We start from the raw sequence: 23,443 nt of genomic DNA on the forward strand, positions 1-23,443 counted from the left end.
AAAGGGGAAGTATGGGGAACATGTCTTGGATGTGCCTAATACTGACTGGCTTGGTAGCAAGACACCAGAGCAGGGGTGGCTTTTGGTCTGATCCTAGGTGACTGGAGACACCAGGGGCCCTTTGCTTTGATCCTGTGGGGTTTACAGGAAGGAGCCAGGTGGATGGAAGGTACCAGGGAGACCCATAGTCTGATCCTCTGTGGCTGAGGTGGCTAAGAGGGAGGCAAGGTGTCAGGGCATGTGGCGGGCGCAAGCCCAGCAGTCTTTAGTGTTCCCTTGTTTCATTGCCGTAGGATTTCTTGCAGGTGAAGACTGATGAAAGGATCCTGAAGACAGAGCAGGGGCTGCTGTTCCGGAAGCTGTACCGCCAGGACGCTGGCACCTACTACTGCAAAACTCTGGAGCACGGCTTCACCCAGACCATCACCAAGATTGCGCTGGAGGTGATCGAGAGTGAGCAGCTGGAGCATGTCTTCCAGCGGGAGGATGAGCCAGTACGCCCGCCCTGCCTGGTGCCAGAGCCACGTCTGCCACATGGGCAGAGGGCATGGTTCAAGGACATAATGCACCTTATTGGCTATGCCAATCTGCAGCGGGTAGAAGAGTACTGCGAGCGGGTGTGGTGCAGCGACCGGCAGCGCCGCAAGGGCAAGCTCTCCAAGGGCAAAAATGCACTTGTCATCCCAGACACCACCAAGAAAGGAAGGAGCAAGCAGCACAGTGAGAGGAACCGCATGCCCAGGCAGGCTGTGGCCACATAAGAGTTTTTAGGGAAGGGGTGGGGGGTGGGACATGGGACTGGGGTGACCAGTGTGGAACATCCCCTCCCCATAAACGAGGATCAGCCCACCCGGGAGTGGTGTCCAGGCTGTTCTGACAACAGGACTCGCCAAGCCAGCATGACTGGGCCTGGAGACATCAGCCCCCAGAGGCCCATGGCAACTGCTTGCCACCTTCATCTCCAGCACCAAAGGCAGCTTGGGGAGCCTCCTCTGACCACCGAGCATGCATTCCCCACCCTGCTCCGCCATGCCTCCTGCTTGGCAGCACCTTGCTTCCGACCTGGTTGTAGGTGCATGGAAGGTCCTAGTGGTATTCATCACAACAGTGGGAAGTCCCTGGCTATCTGAGCACATCCCCCAAGATAGAGGGCTGCCCCTGAGAGACATGATGCTCAGGAGGACGGTGTGGCAGAACAAAGCAAAATGGACAGGCGGAAAACGTGGTGGACAGTGCACGTGGGGCTGAGAGAGAAGCAGCGTTGTTTCTAATGGACAGAGCAATGGACTGGGACTCTGGTAACCTGTGTTCTCTACTGCTGGCCTCTTGGGTGACCTTGAGCAAGTCACTTCCCGTCTTTGTGCCTCAGTTTTCCCATCTGTAAAATGTGGATAATGCTCTTGACCTCTTTTGTAAAGTACTTTGAGACCTGCTGGTGGCAAGCATTGTATAAGAGTGCAGTACTGTTCTTGTGGTGGTTCATTGAGGTAGGCTGCTATTGCTGATGAGAGGGAAGGGAAGAGCCCTGCTGGGTGCACAGTGCTGGGATGGCCTGTGGGGTCAGAACAGAGCTTCTGCCAGGGTTGGGACAGACCGGCTGGGCTCCCTCAAGCAGTGCAGCACAGCCTGTTCCTGAACAACCAGCAGGTGAATCACTTTGCAGTAGGGTGTGGTTTCCTGCTCTGAAGTCTCCCATGACGCAGTGCGAGCTGGGGAGAAGGTATCACCAGGCAGCTATGGACATTACGGGCCTTCCATGGGAACTTTGTTGACCTCTCTGCTCCGCTGTGGCACTGGCAGAATGGAGGTCCCAGGCATTAGCTTTGCATGTGGCCTGCTGCCACGTTTATCCAGCCCTGGACCCCACTCCTGCACGGTGTCATGGCAACAGTCACCCAGGTACAGGACCCCCCCCACACACACATATACACACGGTGTCATGGCAACAGTCACGCAGCCACAGAACCTCCCTCTTGTTCAGGTGAGCATGGACCTCCCTCCCCCCACACACACAGCATCATGGCAGCCTTCATCCTGCCGAGGAACCCCCTCCTGCTTGGTGTCACAGCAACAGGCGCCCGACTACGGGATGTTCAGGACCTGTGACCTGGAGCTGAAAGGCTCTGTCTGTCTCCGCTGATCCCCTGGGCTCAGCGCTCTCCCTCTCCTCAGCCGACTCACTTAACCTAGTGCCTGCTGAATGAAATCCATCAGCTTTCTGAACAAATAAACCAACCCTCGCTCTGGGGGCTGGGGCTTGGAGTCAGTTCTCTCTTTGTTTTTGCTGCCGGGGAGGGGGGTAGCAGGGATGATGAAAGGTCTCTCAGTGAGCGCTGCTTGCCATTAATAGCTGTTTCCAAAACACGTTTCCAGCTGGGCTCTGGGGCTGAAGCTGATTGAGTTTTTCCAAACCTATAGAGGACAATGTAGGTTTTCATCAGAGAAGGCAGCAGAAATCAAAGGGCCAGCATTCAATCCCCAGTGGTTTTTTCCTTTGGGATCACTCAGGAATAATGTAGCCAGTCTCCACCCAAAACAGACTACTTGCCCTCATCTGCCCTCCAGCCCTTCTGATACACTCAGCCAGTTCATGCCTTGAGGGGAGGAGGGGAGTATATCACATGCTCTGTACTGCAGCTACGTATTTACTACCACCCCTGGCTGGGTGGAAATCATAGCTTCAGACTCTTTGCTACAGCTGAGATCCAATCAACACAGCAGAGAGGGGGAGCCAGGCAGGCAGTGCTAGAAATTCTCTGCTTGGCAAGGCCCTGGTGCCTATTAGAGCAGCAGAGGAGCTACTCCGTTTGCCACCTATGTGATGGGCTTTCTTGCATACCTACCAGCCTCCAGCTTCTTTACTATTCATTCCATCCAGGAAGAGCACACGCCAACTACAGATGCTTCCTCAGCCTGACGAAGGGTATTTATACCCGAAAGCTTGCAAAGAAGAATTTTTCCAACTATTTGAGTCAGTCTAATAAAAGATATAAGATTTACCCAAAGAACCTTGTCTGCATGTGTCCAGCTGACTGTCTGCCAGCTATGAATAGCCTGAGCACTGCAGTCACATCTGTATGCTGGGGTTGTAGTGGAGAGGAAAGGTCTAAGAGCTGGCTGTGCAAGCCTGGTATCCCCTGAGAGTTTCTGCCTGCCAGTCTATGGGTATGGCCCTCTACTAAGTGCTTACGGAGATTCTTGTGGAAACATCATGGCAAGAGCTGGAGCTTGAAAAGTCTGTTCCCGAGGTCAGGGGACACAGTGAGTGAGAGCAGTCCAACCCTGGGTTGCCATGGCTCTCTGCTGTGTTGGGAATGCTCTGACTCAGCCTGAGCAACAGCCCGCCTGTGCCCTAGTCACTGAGACTCCCCCATCCTCTCCAGAGCCTCTTTCAGCCAAAGGTGGTGCAACCCACAAAGGACCAGGCTTCTTCCAAGTCCCATTCTGCAACCTGTCCCCAGTGCAACTTCCAGGGAACTCAGTGGGAGAGTTTCCCCTGCGCAGAAAGAGGGCTCTCATGCAGGGTTTGTATGGAGGCGTTCCCTAGCCCAGAGCACGGCCCCAGGCTGACAGCAACACGCCCAGAAGCTCATTAGCCAGAAAGTGGAATATTGTCTCCAACTGGAACCATAAGGGAACTGTAATTAATTACTCAGCCTGGAGCTCCACCAGGACAGCAGACCTACCACTCCCCTTCTTAGGGCTTTGATACACAGGCTTGGTCATGACCTCTGCTTTATATCTGCCCTGAAATCACATGCATTCAGCAAGACCCCTGGCAGATAACCCCGTGCCCTGGGGACCACGGCGAGTGTGCTGAGGTTTCCAGGAACCCTCAGCATTTGCTAGAGATCAGCCTCAATTAGGCAGCTAGTTTTGTCCATTCTGTGGGTGGCCATTTCAGGCAGGTTTTGGTGTAGGCTGGGCTTCAGGTTCTCATGGCCACAATCAGGATCTCACCCTTGGAAAACCTGCATCAGCTTTTGTTCCAGTGTTGCACAGCTGCTTGCTTAAAGGTGGCTCCTTGGGTGTGGAATATTGCCTACCCAGATGTTTGCACTACCGACTTCTTTGAGGCAGCTAGTGCTCCATGGACACCTATGCCAGTGAAATGAGTCATTTCTGGTCTGCACCTGATACAGTTTGGGCTGCTGTGGGGTTGACCTTGCTCCAGTGTAGACCAAAACTGTGCTTTTTAGGGGGATATTGTTCAGGTCAGAGCCTGGCCATCCCACACCATGTTCCTCTGAGTCACCGCCCCTCCTCTGATGATGGGGCTTGTGGTCTGTGTGAAAGGGAGGCAGACCAGCCGTGTTTCCCTGCAGTTACTTCAGGCAATGCCACAGAGTTTATTTTTGCAGAGGGACTACAAAGTGCAAAGTGAGCATGGGAGGGAGCGACACAACAAACAGTCATCTCTGGGCCGCTGAGAACTGGGCACTCAGAGGCCAATAGCTCTGAGCAGCCCCTGTCCCCTTCCCAGGTTCTTCCCCCACTGCCCAGTACCTGGCATGGGCAGTGGTACAAGGCTGTGGGTGATTTTTGTGGAGCCCCAGACATGCACCTGGTGCCCAGGGAATGCAACAGGAAGAAGGTCTCTGCCCCCTGAAGCTTACAGGCTAAATGGAGTGGGTTTGACACCACCCGGCCCACCCATCAACAAACCAGGTGCACTGGGCCCTTCCAAGCCACAGGGAGAGAGACTCTCTAACCCAGGGGCAGGCAATTGTTTTGGGCGGTAGGCCACTTCCTGAGTTTTGGCAAGCCATCAAGGGCTGCATGACAGGCAGCCAGGGGCATATAAAGATTAATTTTCTAAATTTTTTAGGGGCCCCGCGGGCCAGATAGGATGGCCTGACAGGCCACATTCAGCCCCCGGGCTGCATTTTGCCCACCCCTGCTCTAACCCCACCCCTACATTACCCTAATCCCGCCCAGGGGAGGGACTTGTTTGGTAAATAGGCTCCTCTTTTGCGTCTGGAGGGACTTCTGGGCTTTGATGGGGAAGGTGGCCCTGGGATCTCATGGACCTCAGAAGAAGCCAAGGAGGAGAGCAGAAGAGCAGGGCGATGGCTAACCCTCCTGTACTGAGCTCCCCACCCCGGAGGAGAATGCAGTGCAGTGAAGAAGAGCACCACACTTCAAGAGGGATGTGGATAACCTTGAGAGGGGCCAGAGGAGGGCCACTCGTATGGTTAGGGGCCTGCAGTATAGGTCTTATGAAGAGAGGTTGAGGGACTTGGATTTCTTCAGCCTCTGTAAGAGGATGCTGAGAGGGGATTTGGTGGCTGTCTACAAATTTGGGGAGGGGGCAGCAAGGAATAGGAGATGCTCTGCTTACCAAGGTGCCCCTTGGAGTAACTAGAAACAATGGCCACAAACTGATAGAGAGCAGATTTAGACTAGACATTAGGAAGAATTTCACGCTAAGGGTTACCAGAATCTGGAATGGGCTCCCAAGGGAGGTGGTGCTCTTCCCTACCTTGGAGGTCTTTAAGAAGAGACTGGACAAACACCTGGCTGGGGTCATCTGACCCCAGTGCTCTTTCCTGCCCAGACCAGGGGGCTGGACTTGATGATCTACTGAGGTCCCTTCCAACCCTGAAAAATCTATGAAATCTATGGAGAAGGGGTAAGGAGACCACAGGATACCTCCCCCACCCCAATGGGGAACTAGAGCATGGGACTGGGGGTGGGCTACTGGGCTGGCAGCTCTTCCTCTTCCCAGGGCTGCACACCTTTCCATAGGAGTGCTCAGCCAGGGGTAAGCCTCCTGTCTGAGCCCCAGCTGCACAGCACAGTTACCCAGTGCTCCCCATTCAGCTGACATCATGAAAACCACCGCAGCTTTCTTTGAGTACAAGAGGCAGAAAATCCCATTAAGGGTGTCATTAGTGGAGACCAACAGAGCCTGGGAGAGACTCCAGCTCCTTCTGCAGGGCTGCATGCCAGGTTGATGAAGATCTGTCTCCCCTGCTCTCTCACACCCTCCCCTCCACCCTTTCTCTCCTTTCCCACCCTATTTTCTCCACCTACCTCCCATGACCTGCCTCCTCCTACTACCCTCTCTCTTTCCTGTCTCATTTTATCCCCCAACTCCTCCTCCTGTTCCCAGCTCATATTTTGTGCATCCTGCTCACATTTTGCAGCAGGCAGCGCAGCTTTTGCTTTGCTTAAAGAGCTCCACATCCCCCCTGGAAGCAGCCACTTGAACCTCAGGTCAGGGAGGAAATGAATACACTCCTCTCTGGGTTCCCAAATCCCTCCCTAGGGTGCCTGCCATGGCTCTGAAGCTGTGTCCACCTCCCTCCTCTGGGCACTGTCCCAGCTCACAGTGGGACCCTATAGGACAAAACACAAACTCTGCCTCCAAGTTAAAGGCTGAGCTTCGGTTTGGAAGTGGCTCCAGCTTCACGCTCCCATCCATGAGGCATTGTGGAGGCCCTGCCATTCCTCGTTGGGGATTTTCCCATCCTGCCAGGTAGCAGGAAAGGTGACTGCCCTACCGTCCACCTGGTCCCATAGACACTGCCAATGGTTCTTCAGATACCACAAAAAAGGATTCTGGGATACTGGTTACACTTGTCTGAACGAGATGGGCAGAGGGAGATGCATGAGGCTGTCACACACACGTTAGGAGAGCTTTGCCCTGGCTGGAGGGGAGCCAGTGCACAGTCAGACCCCAGGGAGCCGGGCACACAGACGAACTGCTATCTGAAGCAGTTTCTCCAGCCCAGTGGCAGAGGAAATGGGTCCTGCGGCAACCCATATGGCTTCATGGGGACAGCATGATCTCACAGCTGCCTGAACTCCGGGGCCTGATAAGGATCTTGTTTCTTCCTGCAGCCGCTCAGGCCCCACACAATGGTGTGAACCACCAGCCCTGCCGGGAAGGGCTTTGTTAAAAGGGGAGAGGAAAGAAACCACGTACACAAAGCCTGAGTGGGGCTGAGGCCAACCCAACCAGAGGCAGTTTATAAACACCAGCAAGCCAGGGTGGGGTCACCATGGGCTGCCAGAGAGGGCAACACAATGGGGAATTGTTCCCTGTTTACTGGTGTCCCCTTGTCCGGGATGGAGGGATGCTTTTAAGGCTGGAAACACCCCCCCTCCCATGCACAGGGCTGGAAGGATGGCTCTTGTTTATCAGCAGCCCTTTCATGTTTGCTGGGGAGAGAGGAAGTGAGCAAGATGCCCAAGGAGGGCTTGGCACAGAAACCAAAGGCTCCTGGTGCCCTTGGGCAGGGATACACAAAGCATTTCCTCCCTACACACACACAAGAGCCCCTGCTCCCGCTGTGGTGAGGGCAGGCCAACCCCACTGTCCATGTGGGGATTTCCTGTGTTCAAAAGGAGTCCCTGGGTGGCACAGAGCCAGCATAGCAGCTGGACACTGCCCATGTGCTGGCACCATGGCCTAAGGGCATGGCTGGCTCTGGCTGTTCTCAGATGAACAAGTCACCCCTAGGGGCTAGAGCTATGGTGCTACTGGGGATCAGGTCAGGCTTGGCATTGACAGGTCCTTGGGTCACAAAGGTGGTCTCCAGCCATCCCTGCTTTCCACCACAAGCTGTGCTGGGAGCAGCTGGGGCAGCTCATGTGTGTCATTAGGGTGGAGCTGTGCCATCCCCTTCAAGTGGTGCTTGGTAGTGGGTGGTAAAAGGGAGAAGCTGGTGTCTAATTTGGAGATTAAAGATGAGCCCAAGACATGCAGCTGAGATCTGGATTCAAAGAGGGATTCAAAGGAGTCCAGCTTGCCTGATGCCCCAGTCTCTCCTGACCTCAGTCTCCATTGCTGACCTCTGTTATCAAGCTACACTGAGACTCTGAGGTTCTCAAGCTGGACAAGTCCAGAGTTTTAGGACATACCAACCATCTGTCCTGAAGCATTAACTCTTTAGAGCCTCCAAATGGGACTGGCCATATTATGGCTGAGTTACACCCATGAGCACCAGTGAAACTGGTGGCATTGCATAGGTACAACCAAGGGAAAAAATGGCCCCTGCTCTACATGAGTTGCAAAGTCAAATCCACGCAGTGCAAGCCCCACACAGCCAGAGCAGCTGCCTTGCTCTTCTCTCAGCATTTCCACATGAGCATATCACAGGTCAGGCCCTGTTCCTGCAGTAGGCAAAGAAGAGTGGAGAAGGCAGGTTTAGACATACCATTTCCTGATAAATGCTGACAAGTGGGGGCTTGGAGAACAGCAAAAATGGACCTGAGGGCTCAGAGGAGCTGATTTCTTAGGCCAAATTAGAGCTAAAAAATGTCACTTGGCTCAGAGCAGGCAAAGTTGATAGAAAATATGCTAGTAGGCAACACTACACCCCAGGAAAGGAATTATTTAGGGTGCGGCCAGGGATGGAGCTGGAACCAAAGAAATGCAAGACTGCAGCTAAATTCTCAGGTATGAAGGGCTAGATTTCTAAAAGCAGTGAGATGCCCAACTCCTATCTTTTAGCTTCTCTCAATCCTTGGAGTCTCACAACAGCAGAGACTTCCTATGCCTGAAGAAGGGTGATTGCTCCTGAAAGCTTGCTAAGAATGTTTTTCCAACTACTCAGTTGATCTAATAAAAGATAGCACATCTACTCAAAGATCATTGCCTGCCAACTCCTACAAAAGTCACAATCACAGCATTGGATAAATGAATCCTGTTATCTGGTTGCAACCAAGCAAGTTATCCACAAAGCCAGAAGGCTGTTGCAAAACCCACCAGTTTCGCAGGAATGAACATGAGCCGGCAGTGAAACGAGGCCATCAACAAGGCCAATCGCACCTTGTCGTGCATTAGCAGGTGCATAACTAATAGAACAAAGGAGGTGATGCTCCCCCTCTATGCGGCACTGGTCAGGCCGCAGTTGGAGTACTGTGTCCAGTTTTGGGCGCCGCACTTCAAGAGGGATGCGGGGAATCTCGAGAGGGTCCAGAGGAGGGCCACTCACATAATTAGTGGCCTTCGTGATAGACCCTACGGGGGGGAGGTTGAGAGAGCTGAGTCTCTTCAGCCTTCACAAGAGACGGCTGAAGAGAGATCTTGTGGCTGCCTATAAATTTATTAGGGGGGGTCAATGGGGAATAGGGGAAGTGCTGTTTACTAAAGCGCACCAGGGAGTGACTAGGAATAATAGGTGTAAAGTAGTTGAGAGTGGATTTAGGTTAGATATTAGGAAGAAATTTTTCACACTAAGTGTGGCCAGGATCTGGAATGGGCTTCCAAGAGAGGTGGTGCTATCACCTAGCTTGGAGGTCTTCAAAAGGAGGCTGGATAGTCACCTGGCTGGGGTCATCTGACCTCGGTCCTCTTTCCTGCCAGGGGCAGAGGGTCGGACACGATGATCCATTGTAGTCCCTTCCGACTCTACAATCTATGAATCTGGGCAAAACTCCCTGGTGTCATTTCACAGACGGTTTAGCCTGAAAGACAGAACAGGGAGAATAAAATCCAACATTCAGGCCTCTTCTCCAGAGCCAAATATAGCCAGGAAACTGCATCAGCCATGGACAATGCACTACATGGGGCTTTCCCTGGGTCTGGGAGATAAAACAGGGTGTTCTCCTAGATGGAGTTAAGGGGCATTTAATAGGTAAAACAACTACCAAGACAGGTACAAACAGGTTTCCATACATCTCCCATTCTAGTCTCCTTTCTCTTGTTAACCAAGGACTGTGTTGTCTGCCAATATGCAGCACACAGAGACATCTTGTGGGCGAAGGATTTACTAAGTAAATGTATCATCACCCTCGGAGAGGATTTCTCATGCTGGGACTCAGACAAAGGTAGATAATGACGAGCCAGGGCTTGTTCTGGGTCCATCCCAGCACTGTGGGGCAGACAGGAACTTCGCTCTTGGCTATAATCCCCAGGGGCCCTAGTGGGGATTACAGCCGTGCTTGTCTTCTGCCCAAGGCTTGGCTCTCTGAGGCACTGGCACTGCAGGAGATGGGCCTTTTCCAAGCCTGTTTCGAAGCTTGGTCTGAGTTGAATAAAAAGCTGCCAGGCAGCTCCAAAGGGGGTTTAGGAGACTTGCACTGTGGACTAGTGGGATGCTGGAAGCTGGGCTGTTCCTGGGCAAGGGCCTGGCTCAGAAACTGCTGAGCAGGGATTCTTTGGAAGGGGAGGCATTCACTGCCAGGCAGCATCCTCATCAATCAGCCTTTAGTAGGCAGGAGGGCACAATGTGCCAGGTACTTTCCAAATGGCAGGCTACATTGTGTGTGGGCAGGGGAGCGGGAGCAGCAGGGCCCAAGCCTGGTGTGTGTGTGTGTGTGCATGCATGGAGGTGTTCCCAGTGGGCTCAAACCAGCTTTGGATCTCTTTGTTACACGCACAGTGATGCAGTCCCTGCCCCAATGGTATAGTCAGCAAAGGCACAGGCAGTGCCTGGAAGGGCAGAGTCTAGGGTTGCCAATTCTAACTGAAGCTATTCTGGGAGATTTTTTTTTCCCAAAGGGATGCAATGTCATTGTAACCTGGGCGGTACTCCAAGAGGTAGCCCCTCTCCAATTGAAGGGATCAAAGCAGGTGCCCAAGCGCTGTGGGAGGTATAGGGACTCTCCTCCCACTATAGATTCTTTGCTTCTAGCTTCTCTTATTGGAGGAGCTAGAAGCAAAGCTGGGAACCTCTCAGGTCACTGCTCAGATCCTTGCTGCAGCGGGAGAGCCTTTCCTGCTGGCCACGGCCTCTCGTAGGCAATCCTGGAGCCCAATGGGGAGCCTCTCCTGTCGGCTGCACGCCGCGCTGCTGAGGGTCCAACTGCTGCCTTCAGGTCCCACTCCTTCAGGCTCTTCTGGGGCAACTGCTCTCGCCCCACTGGCCCAGCTCATGCCAGCTCTTTGAAGCCCCTTCCTTGTGGTCCCTCACTGGTCTCTGGAGTCAGCTGCGCTGCCCCTTTTATCCCCCTCCAGGTGACCCAAGGGGCCAATCAGGGGACATGAAGGGTGAGTCTCTGGGGCCTGATTGATGAGGAAAGGGAATCCCAAGTCCTCCAATCATCTTTTGCCCTTTCAAAACCCCTGGGCTAAGTCACTGTCAGCTAGCCCGTCACATCATTAATTGTACTGTTCAACCTGTTCACAATATCAATCTCTGGGATTGCTTTCAATAGTCACTGGGAGATCGATGGCAATTCCAGTAGACTCCCTGCCAATCTGGGAGAGTTGGCAACCCTAGCAGAGTCCAATGTGCAGGCAAAGTTATGAGAGAGGTAACAGGTGCAACTTGTTAGTCCCAAGCCTGTGGTTTCCTTATATCCAGATCACCTCCTTGCCCATGACCCCATGTGAGGCTGTAATGCAGTTGCATCCAGCAGCCTGTCCAGCTCCCCTCTCAGACCCTGGCTCCACTCCTCAGAGATGAGTTAAAGGAGGGTGGTGTTATGTCCCAGGGCTTCCTGCAGTTTGTGTTATAAGGCGGGGGCTACCACCCAAGGCTGCTTTGGGATTGAGGAGATGGAGGCTAAAGGTGTCCTGGATGAGATTGAATGGCTGGAAGAAGGTCTGAGGATGACCCCTTTGGGACTGAAGGTCAGTTCAGGGCACAGGCTGGGCTATGCTTCCATGGGGGTGGTGCCTTGCTGCAGGTTGCTATAGTTCTGGCTACCTTGGTGCCCCCCCTAGGAAGAGCTGACCTCCTACCAACCCACATAAGTGCTGGTGACCCCCTACTAGAAGTTGGGGCTCTTTGCCAGACGTGGAGAGTGTGACCAATCGCAGGGCTCTTGCTGCCTTGGCCAGCTCAGGCTCCACAGCTTTTAGAGACAAGAACTTTGAGAGGCACGTGGCTAATGAGCAGATGCAATTTACCCAGAAGAGGTGGGAGCAAGTTCTCAGTCCTCTGGGGCTGGGAGCTCAGGTCAAGCTAGGGAAGCTCTGCTGAGAGTGTTTCCATTGGGCAGGCGCTGGCAGGCAAGCAGCTGCTGGCAGTCTCACCACTAATTAAAGTGGGCACTTTAATGGGGTTGGGGCTGGATGGCTCCAGCTTTAATTGCACTGAGTTAGGTGAGTGCAGCCTGGGTGGGGGTAGGGCAGAAGCTTGCTAGGCTGCCTGGCCCAGCAGGTCACAGGGTTTCCTCCCTGATTTTGCTGACCAAAATATAGCACATGGACCCAGAAGGGCCCTCCTGGGTCAGAGACCAGTGCCCTGCTATAGCAGACAAGTGTGACTAAAAGGGCAGCTGCTCCTGGCCAGGTTTATTGGTAACCGGTAGGTGGCACTGGGCCTGGGTGAATGCCCTGGGTACTGGGAGGCAGAGCCAAGCTGCCTTGTGCTCAGCCCTGGACTCCCCTTGCTAAAGACATCCCCATCCTCTCCAAGCTCCATCCCTTTTTGAATGGGAGGCCAAACACGTGGCCAGACTGGGGAGCAGCAGGGCTCTGGTGCAGCTCCGAGAAGAGAGGCAGCAAGGGCCAGAGCACAAACCCTGCTGGGTGGCAGCTTAGGGGCTGTGGAGCTGAGTGGGATCCTGACAAGCTGGTGGTAAGCCTGCTGGGGATGTCCTTGAGTTCATGGGGCAGCAGGCAGTGGCTTTGGTGCGAATGGCTGTGGCTTTGAGCCCCTGAGTCCTGTGACAAAGGCTCTGCTGCAAGTAAAAGGGCCATGCCACGTTCTTTTCTTTTCTTCCCTCTTCTGGAGTGACTGAGTGACAGGATTTGCTCTGGGTAGGGCTGGTTTAGGTAGCTGAGGGGTGGAGCTAGGATAGACCTGTTGTGTATATCCCTGTTGTGACCTTGTCACTAAGTTCCCACCAGAAGCAGTCCCACTGGAGGCTGTTTGGTGCTTCCAAACGACATAAGACTGACCAGGCGATACAACTAGTCACATGACCTGCAAGGATGGGAAACTGAGACAAACAGAGCAGGTCCCCCACCTGTAGGAATGTCTCCAGCCCAAGTCACAGTTCAGGGGTAAATGGAACAGATGCGGGGATAGGTTGCCTGTTTGCAATAGTGAGGCAGACTGGGGGGGGTGATTCCTCCACATGCTCCAGGGAGCAACAGAGGTACAAATGGAGTCTGGGTCAGCTGTTGTGACCTGCATAGGATGTGCCATATTTGTGTTCCTTCCAGAGGGTCAGGAGCACTTCGTCGGCACCAAGTGTCAGCTGGTGTCTGCCCTGGAGGAGAAGAGTCACAGATCGGAAATACTATCCATGCTGCACTGCATCTGGGACCAGGAAGATTACTTGGACAAGCGTTATGAGAGGCTGGTATTGGAGAGGAGAAGGGGCAATGAGAAGTGGCAGCATGTAACTACTTGGAGAAGGAGGGTCCCCAGAATTGAAAAGGAGAGGACTGAAGTCAGCAACTGTTTTCTAGCACTCTGTGGTTGAACTGCTGAGGAAGAGGCAGATGGGGTCCAGGCAGAGACTGTCGTATCCTGGAAGTGAACACATGGCTGAGATTGTGGTGTTGACATGAAGGATTCAGGTTTTTCAACAACACATGAATGTTGAGACGAGGGCTATCAAGAAATGGGATCCATCTGACAAGAACAGGGAAGAACAGCTTTGCGCCTCATCAGGCCAAAGGGGTGCTTTAAATTCGGTTCCACAAGGGATGGTGAACAAAACCCTCCAGCAACAGAGCGCACAGTCCAGAGAAGAAAGGACTTGAAGAAGCAACTCAACTCTGGAAAAGGGCCAGAGAGCTACAGGACTGCAACAAATGGCATAAAAGGGAAGCAGGAAACTCAAAATACACCTCATGCACATATGTAAAAGGACCATTTACAAATGTGAGAGGTACAGGGAAAAAACAAGATGAGCTGGAAGCTGCAGTTGGTGAAAAGAACTATGATCTGATCGGCATCACTGAGACCTGGTGGAGCAGGTCTTATGACTGGAATATGAACTCGAGGGTTACACTCTGTTTTGGAAGGACAGGGATAGGAGCAAAGGTGGTGGTGGTGTTGTCTTGTTTGTCAAAAGCAGATATACTTGTTCCCCTGGTTCAGGAGGAAGATAGCAAAACAGAACGCATCTAAGTAAAGATGAAAGGTGAAAGACGTGGCACTGATATAAAGGTGGGGATTTATGAGAGGCCACCTGTAACAGGCTGGCTGCCTGGATCAATTAGCCAGCCAGCAACAAGTGGCCCATATAGAGGGGCCTCAGCTGGCCAGTAATTAGCAATAATGAGGGAAAGTGACTGACTGACCAGAAATAAAAGAACAAGAAGAGGAAGTAAGTGGGAGGAGCCACAGGGGGAGATGTTCAGATGGAGAGAGGGGGCTCCTCTAAGGAAGACTGCAGGGTGAGTGCTAACCCATGCTGGGCGTGTTTATTTTGGCTTCTTTGATATTTGCAACTAAACCCTGTGGTGCAGATCAACCCCGGCATTTTGAAGCCTGTGTTACTGGGACCAGGCTAAGGGCGTGTTCTTTGGCATTGTTCAGTTTTCAGCTGAGCCCAGAGAAGCAGAGGAACCCAGGGCATTACAGCTTGTGGTTTTGAGTCCAGGGAACAATTGTATTACTGGGACCAGATTGAAGGGCTCAAGGGCTGATTTGAGCCAGGCAAGCTGGCCTCCTACATCACCTAATCAGGAAAAGGAGGAGGATAAGGCACTCTTAAAGCAGGTAACAAAAGCTATGGGAAGGTACTGATGGGGGAGTTCAGTTTTCCAGACATCTGCTGGAAAAACAGTGCAGCCCAACATAAAATGTCAAGCTGGTTCCTAACTTGTCTAGAAGACAACTTTCTGTTCCAGAAAGTGGAAGATACAACTAAGGGATCATCTATGTTGGATATTGTCCTGATTAGCAGGGAAGAACTGGTGGAGGATGTGAAAGTGGTGGGTAATTTGGGAGGAAGCAATCATGATATAATACAATTCCAGATCCTGAGACAGGGAAAGTATGGGGGTGCTAGATTTCAAAAGGCAGACTTCATCTGGCTCAAGGAGCTAATAGGCATGGTGTTATGGGAGGATAGTTTCATAGTTGGCAGGGTTGGAAGGGACCTAAGCAGATCATCAAGTCTGACCCTCTGCCACGGGCAGGAAAGTATGCTGGGGTCCAACAACCCCGGCTAGGTGTCTATCTAGCCTCCTCTTGAAGACCTCCAGGGTAGGAGTGAGCACCACTTCCCTTGGAAGTTGGTTCCAGATCCAAGCCACCCTGATGGTGAAGTAGCGCCTCCTGATGTCCAGCCTGAACCTACTCTCAGTCAACTTATGGCCGTAATTCCTAGTTACTCCTGGTAGTGCTCGGGGGAACAAGGTCACTCCCATTCCCTGCTGGTCCCCCTTGGTAAGTTTATAGACAGTCACCAGATCCCCTCTCAGCCTTCTCTTGTAGAGGCTGAACAGGTTCAGGTCCTGTGGCCTGCCCTGCTGCCCCCTGATCATGTGAGTGGCCCTCTTTTGGACCCTCTCAATGCTGTCCACATCCCTCCTGAAGTGCAGTGCACAGAACTGGACGCAGTACTCCAACTGTGGCCTGACCAGTGCCACATAGAGGGGGAGGATCACCTCCTTGGACCTGTTCGTGATGCATCTGTGAATGCATGACAAGGTGCGGTTAGCCTTCCTGACCACGTCCTCACATTGGCAGCCCATGTTCATCTTGGAATCAATAATGACTCCAAGATCCTTTTCTGCCTCTGTGCTGATGAGAAGGGAGTTCCCCAGCCTGTAGGTCTGCTGCTCATTCTTCCATCCTAGGTGCAATACTTTGCACTTGTCAGTATTGAAACCCATCCTGTTCTCATCCGCCCACCCCTGTAACCTGTCCAGATCTAGTTGTAGCCTGTCCCTCCCTTCTAACGTGCCCACTTCTCCCCACAAGTTAGTGTTTTTTACACCCTTGTCCAAGTTGCTGATGAAGATGTTGAACAGTGTGGGCCCAAGGACTGAGCCCTGGGGGACCCCACTGCCCACATCCCTCCAGGTCGAAAATGACCCGTCCACCACCGCTCTCTGGGTGCAGCCCTCCAGCCAATTTGTCACCCATCTGACTGTGTAGGCATCGATGCCACAGTCACCTAATTTTTTGATGAGAATGGGGTGAGACCATGTCAAAGACCTTCCTAAAGTCCAGAAAGGCTACGTCCACCACGACACCTGCATCCAACATTTTGTGACCTGGTCGTAGAAGGCCACCAGGTTGGTCTGACAGGACCTGCCTCTAATGAACCCATGTTGGTTGCCCCTAAGCATAATGTCCCCTGCTGGTCCCTTGCAGATGTGCTCCTGGATAATTTTCTCAAAGAGCTTCCCCAGGACCGAGGTAAGACTAACGGGCCTATAGTTTCCTGGATCCTCTTTCCTCCCTTTTTTGAAAATGGGGACCACATTGGCCCTTTTCCAGTCCTCTGGCACCACGAGTGCTCGTAAAGCTGTGCCAGGGGTTCCACAATGACCTCTGCCAATTCCCTCAGCACTCTGGGGTGGAGATCATCAGGACCTACTGATTTTAACATGTCTCATCCCACCAGAAGTTCCCTGACTAGGTGCTCACTGACCCTGGGCCTGGCTGCGCCTCCCCTGGGTCCATCCAGGATCCCAGTGGGGTGGATGCCCCGGTCCCTGCTCAGAAAAATGGAAGCAAAGAATCTGTTAAATAGGTTAGCTTTGTCGTCTGGTGCAACCACCAGATTTCCAAGCATGTCCTGCAGAGGCCCCACATTACTTGGTACCTTCGTTTTTACCCTCTATGTATTTAAAAAAGGAACTCTTGTTATCTTTGATCCAGGTTGCTAGTCCCAGTTCCATCTCCACCTTGGCCTTCCTAACAGCCCCCCTACAGTCTTGAGCAATGGAGGTATAGTCCTCCTTGGTGATGGCCCCTCCCTTCCATTGGGTGCATGCCTTCTTTTTCACTTTGAGATTTCCTGGATACTTTTGGTGAGCCATGGGGGCTTTTTGAGCACTCCTGCCCCCTTTGATCCGTGTGGGGATTGTCACCCTTTGGGCTTGGAGGACCGTCTCCTTAAGGAACAACCACTCTTCTTGGACTCCCAACTCCACTCCCCTCCGGGACCTCGGTGCCTCCCTGACTAGTCTCCTTACCTCATTGAAATCTGCCCTCCTGAAGTCCAGGGCTGCTGCCTTGCTGCAGGCATTTGACACCCTGCGCTGGATGGTGAATTCTAGTAGGTGATGATTGCTATCGCCCAGGTGGTCGAGCACCCGCAGTCCCCTCACCAGGTTGTCGGCTGTGGCCAGGACCAGGTCCAACAATGCATTTCCCCTGGTGGGACTGTGCACCTCCTGGGTTAGGTGGAGGTCCTGTAACTCTGCTAGGAACCTACATGAGCGGTCAGACCTGGCTGACTGCTCTTTCCAGGATAGATTGAAGAAAAATGGTGCCCAGGAGGGCTGGGAGCTTCTAAGAGGCACAGTATTGGAAACCTAACAAGAAGCTGTCCTGACACAACAGAAGCACAAGAAGAATGGCAAGAGACCAACATGGCTGTACAAGGAGCTTCTAATGTGCTTCAAATGCAAAAGGAAAACATACAGACAATGGAAGAGTGGGCAAGTCACCACGGACATGTGGCAGGAAATAGCAAGACAAAATCAGGAAGGCAAAGATACTGAACAAGTTGCACTAGCAAAGGAGGTTAAGGACAAGAAGAAGAGGCTCTTTAAGCTTATTGGCTAGAAAAGAAGGACTAAGGAAGCTGTGGGTCCTCTGTCAACAAGCCAGGAGGGACTCCTAACTGAAGATACAAAGAAGGGGAAGCTACTCAACAGCTACTTTGCCTCAGTCTTTTCAAATAAATTAAGCTGCCAGATGCTTAATAGGTATTATCTGGATAAGGCAGGGGGCAAGCTGAAGGAGGAGATAACAAAAGAGGCAATCAGAGCTTTTGTTGGGTCTGAATGAACTCAAGTCAGCAAGGCCTGATGATCTTCATTCCTGAAGGACTTGATAGAAGAGATCTTGGAGACCTTGGCACCAATCTTCAGGAAGTCATGGGAGGTGGGCTGGGTATCAAAGGACTGGAAAAGGCCAACATGGTGTCCCCCCTTAAAAAAAAAGGGCAGGAAGATGAACCCAGGGAACTACAGACTAGTTAGCCTCACCTCAATACTTTGGAAGTTACTGGAGCATATCCTAAGGAAGGCCATTTGCCAGCATCTGGCAGAGGAAAGGCAGATTGCAAGCAGCCATGATGGATTTATGGAAAACAAATTATGTCAAACAAACTTGATCTCCTTCTCATAAACAAATTGGAGAAATGTAGGCTGGATAAAACTACCACAAGGTGGACAGATAACTGGCAAAACAGCCACAAATAAAAGGCCCACATTGGAATGGCAGGACGTTTTCAGTAAAGTCCTCCAGTGATCTGTTCTCAGCTTGGTGCTGTTTAATGTGTTTTATTAATTATTTGGATCCTAGCACAGGAAGATTCTTGAGCACGTTTGCAGACAATGCGAAACTGGGAATGATTGTGAATATGTTGGAGAATGTGAGCACAATTTGGAAGGATCTTGTGACGGATTGGAAAACTGGGCTACAGCTAACAGGATGAAGTTCAGTGTGGACAAACCTTGAGAAGAATAATCAAAACCAAATATAAAATGGGTGACACTGGTTGGATGGCAGCACTGTGGAAAAAGACTTGGGAGTCTCAGTAGATCACAGACTCAGTATGAGTCTGCAGTGTGACACGGCCACACAAGACAAATGCAGTTCTGGGTTCATCAACAGAAGTATTAGGCACAAGGGAGGTGATAGTGCCTCTCTCTACTCAGCACTGGTTGGGCCTTATCTGGAGTACTGTCTCCACTTCTGGGCTCCACATTTGAACAAGGACATGGATAAGTTAGAGAGGGTCCAGAGGCAGGCAACAAAGACAATCAAAGGCTTAGAAGGTAAATCCTGAGAAGAGAGACTAAAGGTGCTAGGCAAGTTTAGCTTGCACACATGGCACTTAAGAGGGGACATGATCAGTCTTCAAATACTTGAAGGGCTGCCATAAAGAAAAGGGAAAGCACCTTTTCTCTCTTGCCGCAGAGCAGGATGTGGACCAATGGCTTGACGTTGCAGCAAAGTAAATTTTATGTTGAATATCCAGAAAAACTTCATTGTGAGAATAGTGAGGCAGTGGAATACACTGCCTGGGGAAGTTGTGGACTCTCCATCACTGGAGGTGTTCTAGAAGAGGTTGCCTATTTTCCACCATTGGTATTGCCCATACTTTTCAACTTTGCTGATTGCTCCTCTCTTCTTTTCCCTGCTTTTTCTGCTGTGTCAGAGTATTTTTAAACCTTCCCAGAGGCATTGAGTGTTGGCTACAGCTAAGGCTGAAGACTTCAACTGGGGTTTGCTGATTCTCCTGCTAGAAGCAAAGCCAGAAGTTCCTGGGTCTTGCCTCTTCACTCGGGGTCAGACCAATCACTATAGTTGGAGTCAAGAAGTAATTTTTCCCCCATGGTCACATTGGCATGGACTGGGGGTTTTTGCCTTCTTCTGTACCAATGGTGGGGGGGGGGGGGGGACTGTACCTGAGATCGCTTGTGCATATATTGAGAACATTTTATAGAAGCAGGACATTGGCTGTGTGGTTCCTCTTGACCTGTCGCAAATTAGGGTGTTAGGCCTATGTTGTGTTAGGGTTGAGGGTAGTCTTTATGTAGAGTTTAGATTATGGATCATATAGGATGGTTTGGATAGGGATGATCCTGCCTCTGGCAGGGGGCTGGAATAGATAACCTTTTGAGGTCCCTTACATCCTGACTTCTTTATGACTCTGTGCCAGGGAACTGAGGGCCTGCTCCCACCAGCAGCAGAGACCTGCTAGTGTTAGCACCATGCCTCCTTTCAGAGCAAAGCTCTCCACTGCTGATGTCCAGTGACATTAGGCAGGCTAGCAACCCTGGACATCCTGCTTTATCCCATCCTGGGGATGTTGAATGGCTGAGGAGTGGCATCAAGCCCTAGTTTATTGTAAGCTGGGAAAAACCCCAGCTCAGGGGGGAACGTAGACAAGGATGGAACCAGCAGTCAAGGCCCTGAAGCTATATGTAGGCTGAGGCACCCAAGCAGAGCTCCATACAGTTATGCACCCTCTTCTCAGCGGCTATGGGCTCCTGCTCTCTGTCCAGGGCCTCAGATACAGGCTGAGAGCGTCCCAAACCAGGCAAACAGGTTGGGCAGTGTGATGGGACAGCTGTGATTGGGCCATGCCTTGGTGGTGGAGGTGGCCTGCGCAATGAAGACACGTCCCTCATGCCAGAGTGAGGGCATCTCCGGGGAGGCTTTTCTGGTCCAGCTGCTGCAGTGACCTGACAGAGCCCCCCCCGCCGCAGCTCATTAGCAAAGGGAGGATGGGAGGAGAGGTGAGCTCTCCCCCATGTACAGCTGCACTCAACAGGTAATTATCACTGTTTCTCTGGCCCTAGTGGAGCCCCAAGCTGTGGAAAGCTGCAGCTGGCACCAGGGAAGGGACTGGGGGCTCTGGGGGCGAGTGAGCCAGTTGGAGATCATAGACTACCTGACAGGAGCAGCCAAAGGCTCTGCCTGCCTGGTGGCCAAAGCCAGGCATTGCAGCACGAGGTGCATACTTCCCTCTTGTCCTTTTATAGCACCCTTCCTTCTGCCTGACTTCATGTTGACCGGACGAGCTATCTATCCTTTCGTTCACCTCCATTGTGCAATACACCATGCAAAGTGCACCTCCCTTCTGACCCCGGCTGATGCCTGGTTTGTGCCCTAAAGCACACAGCTGGCTAGCCTGTGTCAGAAACAGTCTGGCTCCCCTGTTGACAGCTGGGGTCAGAAATGGGTCACCCTCCTGAGACAATGGTCAGGACCAAGATACTCTCTCCTCCTTGGCTTCCCACTGCAATGGTGAGCAATGCTTAGAGAAAAGGGTGTGTGAGAGAGAGAGGCTGATGCAGAGAACAAGCAAAGCAAGAGGATGATGCAGAAATCGGTGCTTCCGCCTTTTCCCCACCTCTACAAGCCCAGCAGACTTCTCATGGTGTGGGAGCAGCCTGCAATCTCAGTACTAGGGAACCACTGTGTGTGGAGCTCATCCATGCACTAGCTGTCTCTTCCCCAGACCTGGGTAAGGCCATTAGTGAGCTGAGTTTGGTGGGCTCAGCTGCAGCCAACAGTGTTGTCTCCACATCACAGGAACCAGCAGACTGCGTGGAAGCAAGGTCAGTCTCCGCTTCTGAGGAGTGTGGAACTGGAATGAGGAAGGGAGGTAAGGACCGAGGGCACATGCAGGGTGCATGGGAGGCCAGGGCTGGAGGAGTAGGCCCCAGCCTGAGTGGCATTGGCAGAGCCGTGAGGTGTAGCCAGCACCTTTGGACTCTCACAAACTTGTCTGAAAGGCTTAATAATCCCCAGTGAAGACCCAGCCTGAAGAAACCAGGAGGTACAGGGACTGCTGACAGTGGGAGCCCTCCAGCCTCTTTGGCAAGGTTGCATCAGCCTGACTTGACCAGGGATGCTGGCTGGCAGCTCTTGGAGCCAGGCTGGTCATGGGAGGAGATTCACCAGGCTCTGCAGGTCAACACTGTGAGGCCCCGACTTGTTTTTTGGCTTCCCAGACACGTACGTCTCCTCTGGCTTTCTCTGAGCTGCACTCTCTTGCAGGGGTGGGCCAACCCATGGCACAGGCAGTCTGTGTGTGGCATGTATCAGATCAGGGTGGGGACAGGCAGCACAGTGACAGAGCAGAAAGCAGTGCAGCAGAACAGATAGGGAGCATGGCTTGGAGCAGAAAGCAGAGCAAGGGAAAGGGATCAAAGCACTTGGCAAGAGTGTGGGGCTAATTTGTGGCCCCCACTGTGGTTGACTCCACTGCTCTAGTGCAAGACAAGGCACCCCAGTCCCCACAGCCCTTTACAGACTGCCAGATCCAGGAGCAATGCTTTGTGATGAAAACAGGTTCCTTGTGAATGGCTGTCTCCCCTAGACATGCAAGGGCCTGGCAGGTCTGACCTCTCTTCTAGTTACTGAGCAGAACTTGTCTGATGATACTCCAGTGGACATGATGGCATGACTATTGGAAGGAGTTGCTTTGACAGCACAAATGCTCAACAGTGCCCTAAACCAGTGTAGTCCATTGAGGCTCACTGGCCCTCTGCCCCTCAGATACAGGGCTCTGGAGAGATGGGAAAGGTCTAGGTATGTGGAAGGAATCCTTTGCCCAGGTGTATTCAGGGGCTTTAAGAGGTTAGTGCCTTGCTGTGTTCCCTTGCTGATGGTGCCATCATGTGGCCATTTCTCAGATGAACACTTCAAATTGCTGGTTTCTTCTTTCTGCTATCAACAGTTCTGCATGTGGGACACCAATCACCTGCCCACTGGCTCTGGGCATTGCTGAGCCCTATGGGCTGCAAGAGCATATACAAGCTCTGTGCTTTCAGACCCAGGGGTCTGATGTTTGCGGTACCCAGGTTGCAAAATAGAGTGCAGGGTGTTTGTTTTCTGCTGCCAAGTTTTGCCAGTTGCTACTTGGGGAAGAAAATTTCTTCCCAGCCTCAGGGTTTTGTTTAGTTTTTTCCCCCACCCTTCTCGGAGGCATTGGGCATAGGCTGCAGGCAAGGCTGGGGACTTTGACCAGGGTGTGCAGTGCTTCTGTTGGGACTAAAAGCAAGAGATTCTGGTTAAAGGGTCTTGCCCCTCTTCTACTCAGGGACAGACTGATCATATTTGGGGTCAGGAAAGAATTTTACCCCATGGTCAGACTGGCATGGACCGTGAGGATTCTGCCTTCCTTTATAGCAGGGGCATGGCCTCTTCCTGGGATGTCCTGAGTTTATCTTAACACCCTGTGCAGTGGCAGGACATGGACAGGGCTCGTCTCCCTGCTTTACCAGTGGCAGGTTAGGGGGTTCCCAGTGTTTTGGGGCAATGTGCCTAGGTGTGCAACAGGGTTGTTGTGTAGTTTTTAGAAACAGGTTAGACAGGGACTTGCATGGGATGTTTTTATAGTTTCATAGTAGCTAGGGTCAGGAGGGACCTGAACAGATCATCTAGCCTGAGCCCCTGCCACAGGCAGGAATGAATGCTGGGGTCACAAGACCCCAGACAGGTGATCATCCAACCTCCTCTTACACAGGGCTGTTCCTACCTGAAATCTGAGACCCTACTCCTGCCTTTGTTCGAGGTAATTTGCATTGTCAGAGCCCAGAGATGCCTCACCACACAAATTCCTGCCAGAACAGCATTCCATCTTTATACTCTTCTCTCGGGGGCAGCAGCGAGCAGAGGCTCGCAGGTGGCCTCGGAGCCAGCTCCATCCACTCCACGGGGCGCTGGATGAAGAGCATTCCATCTTTGTACTCTCCTAGCCATTCTCTTCTTCTGCCTCACGCTATAGGTAGCTGGTTGGTCAAGCTAGTAGGGTTGTAAAGGAAAGGAACTTTTATCATCCTTTTAAACAGGGCTGTTCCTATCTGGAGCAGGGGCTGGACTAGGTGACCTCCGGAGGGTCGCTCCAGCCTTCCTTTAGCGTGACTGGGTCATTGCTG

At 52.2% G+C, this 23,443-nt stretch overlaps 1 protein-coding gene and 1 long non-coding RNA gene across 3 annotated transcripts in view; one reads left to right on the plus strand and one right to left on the minus strand.

Annotated features, from left to right (window-relative positions):
* The window catches only part of SEMA3G (semaphorin 3G), a 63,203-nt gene extending 60,233 nt beyond the window's left edge, over nt 1–2,970 (plus strand). Inside the window, exon 16 of one of the 2 annotated variants that reach the window (XM_025210424.1) lies at nt 294–2,970. In XM_025210424.1, coding sequence (XP_025066209.1) covers nt 294–761 — 468 coding nt within the window. In that variant the 3' untranslated portion in view covers nt 762–2,970. The remainder of the gene's footprint in view (nt 1–293) is intronic. The other variant, XM_014522415.2, reaches the window with a different exon arrangement.
* Nucleotides 2,971–9,335: 6,365 nt separating this feature from the next.
* Nucleotides 9,336–23,443, minus strand: part of LOC112551140 — a 14,567-nt gene continuing 459 nt past the window's right edge. Inside the window, exons 2-3 of the long non-coding RNA XR_003095318.1 lie at nt 23,115–23,309; nt 9,336–9,417 (exon numbers count right to left, since the gene is read on the minus strand). This is a non-coding gene — a long non-coding RNA (uncharacterized LOC112551140). The remainder of the gene's footprint in view (nt 9,418–23,114; nt 23,310–23,443) is intronic.

This window comes from Alligator sinensis, unplaced genomic scaffold (genome assembly GCF_000455745.1).
Source record: "Alligator sinensis unplaced genomic scaffold, ASM45574v1 scaffold610_1, whole genome shotgun sequence".
Classification (NCBI taxonomy): Eukaryota; Metazoa; Chordata; order Crocodylia; family Alligatoridae; genus Alligator; species Alligator sinensis.